The 6000-nt window shown below is 40.7% G+C and overlaps 1 protein-coding gene across 5 annotated transcripts in view; it reads left to right on the plus strand.

The window, feature by feature from the left end:
• Positions 1-6000, plus strand: part of mettl25 (methyltransferase like 25) — an 86318-nt gene that overhangs the window by 13951 nt on the left and 66367 nt on the right. For all 5 annotated transcript variants that reach the window (XR_006314527.1, XR_006314528.1, XM_043709683.1 and 2 more), the window contains exon 3: positions 2126-2232. Coding sequence is in view for 3 of the 5 variants with exons in the window: in XM_043709683.1 (XP_043565618.1) it covers positions 2126-2232 (107 nt within the window). In the remaining 2 variants the exon portion in view is untranslated. The remainder of the gene's footprint in view (positions 1-2125; positions 2233-6000) is intronic.

Genomic DNA, 6000 nt, shown 5'->3' on the forward strand with positions numbered 1-6000 from the left:
GGAGCCACTGGGGACCTGTGTGGAATCTCTCACATATTCTCGCAGAAATACATCAAGGCTCTAACTGTTGTCATTTATGTCAGATCACATTGCTTCATCTCATTTCCCCTTGACGAGGTCAGTGTTGCAGTTGGGTAGTAGGCTGCAGCAACATAGCTGGCTTCCTCCAGGTGCAGGATACAAAAGACTGTACACCATATCATAACGCAACTGAGTTCATCAATTGAAAAGGGTTTCATTCCATCAATGTGCAAGTCATCTGTGACGATTGGTACCACATCTTAGAAGTTTGCGACAAGCAACTGTCATGAAGTCATTATTCTTGAAATCTCTGATGTTCCAGCTGCATTTAAGTGTCTAGCCTTATAAGGATGGAGAGTAGGGCTACCCACTGCAACTTTGGCTAATAATTCGTGCAATCCTTTGGCAGAAAAGGAGTGTAGAAACACTGCAGCCCATTTTTCAACCAGGATCATACTTGGAACAGATGATAGGCCTGGTGCAGTTGAGGTTCTGCTGCTTGGACCAATCTAATGTTTTCTTGCAGTATATTCCAGACAAAATGTGCCTCATAACCCTCACAAGCTTTGTTCCGTACAACTCGAACAGGCACCAAGGAAATGTGTTCGATGCTGACAGACTAGGTGAGTTTAGCAGTCTTCTTCTGAGGGTAATTAGGACTCTGAGCAGGAGGAAGACCACCTTGCACATTATATACCACAGCACCATTTGGCAGTACACACCACACAGGACTTAATTGACATGCAGTTCCAGTAGATGAAAGCTGGTTTCAGTGATTCTACAAAAAATGTTAATGCTTAACATGCAAACAGTTTGTTTAGTTTCTGGAAGGTTAATATAGCTTCTGTTTGTTTGATTTCTGTTTGCTTTTGGTGCTTGCAAATAGAACCAAATATTTTGAAATGACTGAATGTTTCATTTATGTGATGGTCATTACGGAAATTGTGTTGCACATTACGGAAACCAAATCACTGACACAGAGAGGATTGTAAGATAGGAGTTGGATCAGGACAGTTGACCTGTGTGGCGTGGTGCTCAAACAGCAATAGCAATAGGAATGTATAGGTGTCGTGCATTGAAGTGCCAGACATGCCAACTATTTGCTGTGAGAAGAGGTAGTTTGTGACTTCTGTGTCACTTTTCACAGTGAAAGCCAATGGCAGACTGCCTGTGCTTGACTGGGTGTGTAGCTGAGATTACAAGATCGTCCTGGCATCAAGGATGCAGGGATATCTTACAGTGGCAAGTACTTCCAGCTACTATGAGTATGAAAAGTCTGACTCACATTTGACAATGGGGATACCAAGACTAAGTGGTAGGTCATTAACAAGGCAAGCTTCAGACAAACCTGCTGCCTCAGGCAGAGAAATCCTCAGTGAAACTTGACAAAAATGGCATTTTGCTAAAATTGGGACAATTCAGATCATTGTCACAGCTTCAATCAATAACCCTGTGTGTATTTCAAAGCATTACCACCCTCAGCAAAAATATTATTATTGCTTCCAGTCTTATATCTTCACATTGTATTTTTAGCTACTCAACCCCAGGTTTACATTGTTTCGTACATTTCACTTCATCCTGCAATCAACTCTGTTCTTACAAAAACAGCATTTTCTCCATATTTTAATTTCTTCAAAGCAAGGGTCTTGGACCCTTGAGAATGGCTGAAAGGTGACTCAAAGTATGGTCCAACCAGGGAGAGCGTAAGCCCATTCCATTCACACTTGGATACCATAATTGCATTTTGCAACATCCACATTTGTATGTCGGTATGTAAGAAGCCTAACCACTGTTCTGCTGGAACACTGATGACGAAAGACAGCCCAAGGAAATATAGTGTCTAGTGCCTTTCTGTTGAAATCTGGCACTACGGGTTGCAAAATTGAGAGACCTAATACCATTTTACAGGTTGTTGTAAAGTTAATTTCTTTCTCTATGTTGCTATAAAGTTATCTTTCATCTAAATATTATTTCATTACATCATGTGATCACAAGTTTTTTTTTGAGATGATAAACATAGGAAATCTTCTTGTGTAAAGATGAGGCAATTTTAATTATTTTGGCAGAAGAGAAGACTTTGAGTTTTTTTTGTCTTTCTTCTCAGATGTATTCTTAAAACCCAGCACATTTATGAGTTCAAAGAAGTCCCATGAGGTTGAGTTGATGTCTGAAGTCATTGTATCGTTTGCCAAATATTGCAGTATTCAACAGGTGAGAGAACTTCCAGTCATTCTAATCAGGTAATCACAGGACAATTTCCAAGTCTGTTTAAATAACCAGTTTTCTCAAAGCAGTGTGTCCTGGAAGTTACTAATCTGACATTGAATATGCAAGGAAAATACAATGCTTAATTTCTGAATTTATTTTTGCTTTCATTGAAGTTCTTTCCATATAGATATGAGATGGTGTGACAGTAATTTTGGTGGAATGCTTCAGCTTCCATGCAATTAATATGTGATACATTTTGGTGATGTAGCAGTTTAGTATCTAGTAACCATGCAAATTTAGAACTTGATGCAAAGGTGGTTGTACTATGAAATACTAAATCTGTTCTTTAAACTCTCCTTATGCATTTGGGATGATTTTATCTATTGAGTGGGAACCATGTGTTGCAGCCTTGCTGATTTTAATAGCTAGCCCTAATTAGCATGCTGCTTCCTGATCAAAAGAGATGGGACGCGGCTACTCACATTTTAAAATCAGGAAGTCAGAGATGTTGCCAATGTAATGCCAACTCTATTTCTAGTTCTGGGCAATAATGGAGCTTTGATCATATGACAATTTGATTACATGACATATGATCACGTGAAATTTTGTTGTGCTATTTCAACACATGACCTTGATAAACACTATTATAGAATCATAGAAATGTTATGATGCAGAAGGAGGCTATTTGGCCCATTGCATCTGCACCAACTCATTAAATGAACATCATTACCAACTGCCAGTGTCCTGTTTTTTTCCCAATATCCTTGTATGTTATTTTTATCCAAATAATCATCCAGTGTTCTATTGAATGACCTTTTACTTCTAAAGGTTGGATCTTGTAGAGTCATAGAGTCATACAGCACAGAAACAGACCCTTCAGTCCAACTTGTCCATGCTGATCGGGTTTTCCAAACTAAGCTAGTTTCATTTGGCTATGTTTGGTCCATATACTTCTAAACTTTTCTATTTGTGTACCTGTCCAAATTGCTTTTAAATGTTATAACTGTAATTGCAACTACCACTTCCTCTGACATTTCATTCCACATGTGCACCACCCTTTGTGTGAAATAGCTGCTCCTCAGGTCCCTTTTAAATCTTCCACCTCTCACCTTAAACCTGTGCTCTCTAGTTTTGGACTCTCCTACACTAGGGAAAAGAAAAAGACCTTAGCTATTCACCTTATCTATACCTGTCATGATTTTATAAACTTCTATAAGGTCACTCCTCAACCTCCACCCTCCAGGGAAAAAAGATCTCAGCCTCGCTGCTGAGATAGTAGATCCATCGGTTTTAATTTTCCAAAATTCCCCAGATTCTGAAAAGGTACCATTGCATTGGAAAATAGCAAATATCACGCAATTACAGAATTATTTTGTTGCAGGAGGAGGCCATTCAGCCATTGTGCTAGTGACAGCTATTACTTAGTCCGGCTCTATTATCCAGGGCTAATTTCCTGCCTGTTCCCCATATCCCTGAAAGCCATTTATATCCAAGTAATCATCCAATGCCCCCTTGAATGCCTCAATTTAATCTGCCCACCACATTTCCTGACGGTGCATTCTGTACCCTAAATACTCACTAAGTGAAACCGGTTTTTCTCACATCCTCCTTGCCTTGTTCAAATATGATTCATTTGTTTCAGAAAGAGGGGAAACAGAAATCAGGAAACTACGGGTTATAGGGAATAGTGGACCTTTAGAAATTCTCGAGACTAATAGGCAAAGTCAACATGGTTCTGTGAAAGGGAAATCATGTTTGATTCAATTAATGGGAGATTTTTGAGGAAGCAGCAAGGAATGTGGATATGGAGGAGCCATATCCACATTCCTAGAGCTCCAAACAGCACCTGACAAGATGCCACATCAATGGCTTCTACACAGAAACAGTGCTCATTGTGTTGGGAACAACAATAGTGTAATAAGGAACAGGGTGTAGCGATAAGTCGGTCATTTTTGGATTGGCAAGAAGTAACAGGTGTTGTGCTACAGGAATGAGGTAGTGGCTCAACCATCTACAATTTATCTAAATGACTGGATAAAAAGACACATGTATAGTTTCTAAGTTTGTGGATGAGATAAAAATAGTTCTCAAACTAAATTGCGAAGAGGGCAGAGGGAGTGTACAAAGGGATATGGATGGTTTGCTGTGAGAGGCATGAGGCCACCCATAAAGAAGTGAATTGACAGTGGGCAAGACAGGAAACTGAGGATGAGGTAAAGGGCTTCCTCAGGAATCTGTCGTTTTAGAGAGCCCTGTTTAAATGCCCTGAGTGACAACATGACACATAAATAGCTTGATGTTTAATTTAAAATTCTGAGCAGTGCTTATCAAAATTCTAAAATATAATCTGATAATTGATGATTGCCAACCTTATCCAATAGAATTAGAATTAGCTTTTTGAATTAGAATTAGCTTTATTGTCACATGTACTGAAATGAGTACAGTGAAAAGTTTATATGTCACCACTTATGGCATCATCTTAGGTACAAAGGTATCTAGGTATAGATTCTTGAGTACAAATTCCTACGGAAAAACATTAGAAAAATAAAGAAATGAAAAATTCAGAGTAACAGTCTGTCCAACCTAGCCCTCGCTGGCACCTAGCCTCTCATCCACACCAGGCCTTGACCCCAGGCTGCACTGAACTTCGCCTCATGGTTCACGAGGTTGTGAGGCTGGAAGTTCATGCCCAGTCCATACCAGGCCAAAAGACCACCATGCCAAGCCGCCAAGAGACTGCTACGCTGCTACTACCACATTGAACTGCCAAAAACTGCCAAACAGGTTGAGAGACTGCCATTCCGGGCTGAGAGACTGCCACACCAAGCCAAGAGATGGTCGGGCTGAGAGACTGTCACCCCAGACTGGGAAACTGCCATGTCAGGCCAAGAGACCATTACGATGGGTCTACGTTAAGGCTGGGAGTTGCCAGAAAAAAGAACGTAACAATAAAATAAAAATAAATAGAGAAAAAAAAAAGAAACAGATGGAGCGGACAAGCTCCGGCTGAGAAGTCAAAGAACAAAGAAATAAAGAACAAAGAAAATTTACAGCCCAGGAACACGCCCTTCGGCCCTCCAAGCTTGAGCCGATCCAAATGTACTGTCTAAACCAGTCAGTCAATTACTAAGCATCTGTATCTGTCTGCTCCCCACCTACTCATGCATCTGTCCAGACGCATCTTAAATGAATCTACAGTGCCTGCCTCTACCACCTCTGCTGGCAATGTGTTCCAAACGCACACCACCCTCTGTGTGAAGTACTTGCCGCATGTATCCCTCTTAAACTTCCCACCTTTCACTTTGAAAGCGTGACCTCTCATTATTGAATCCTTCACCCTGGGAAAAAGCTTGTCTCTATCCACCTTGTCTATACCCTTCATGATTTTGTAAACCTCAATCAGGTCCCCCCTCAATCTCCTTTTTTTCTAATGAAAATAAACCTAACCTACTCAACCACTCTTCATAGCTAGCACCTTCCATACCAGGCAACATCCTCATAAACCTTCTCTGTACCCTCTCCAAAGCGTCCACATCCTTTTGGTAATGCGGCGACCAGAACTGTACACAGTATTCTAAATGTGGCCGAACCAATGTCTTGTACAATTTTAACATGACTTGCCAGCTCCTATACTCAATACCCTGACCAATGAAGGCAAGCATACTATATGCCTTCTTGACCACTCTATCCACCTGTGTAGCAAACTTCAGGGTACAAAGGACCTGCACTCCCAGATCTCTCTGCCCATCAACTTTTCCCAAGGCTCTTCCA

Source organism: Chiloscyllium plagiosum, chromosome 19 (assembly GCF_004010195.1).
Source record: "Chiloscyllium plagiosum isolate BGI_BamShark_2017 chromosome 19, ASM401019v2, whole genome shotgun sequence".
Lineage (NCBI taxonomy): Eukaryota > Metazoa > Chordata > Chondrichthyes > Orectolobiformes > Hemiscylliidae > Chiloscyllium > Chiloscyllium plagiosum.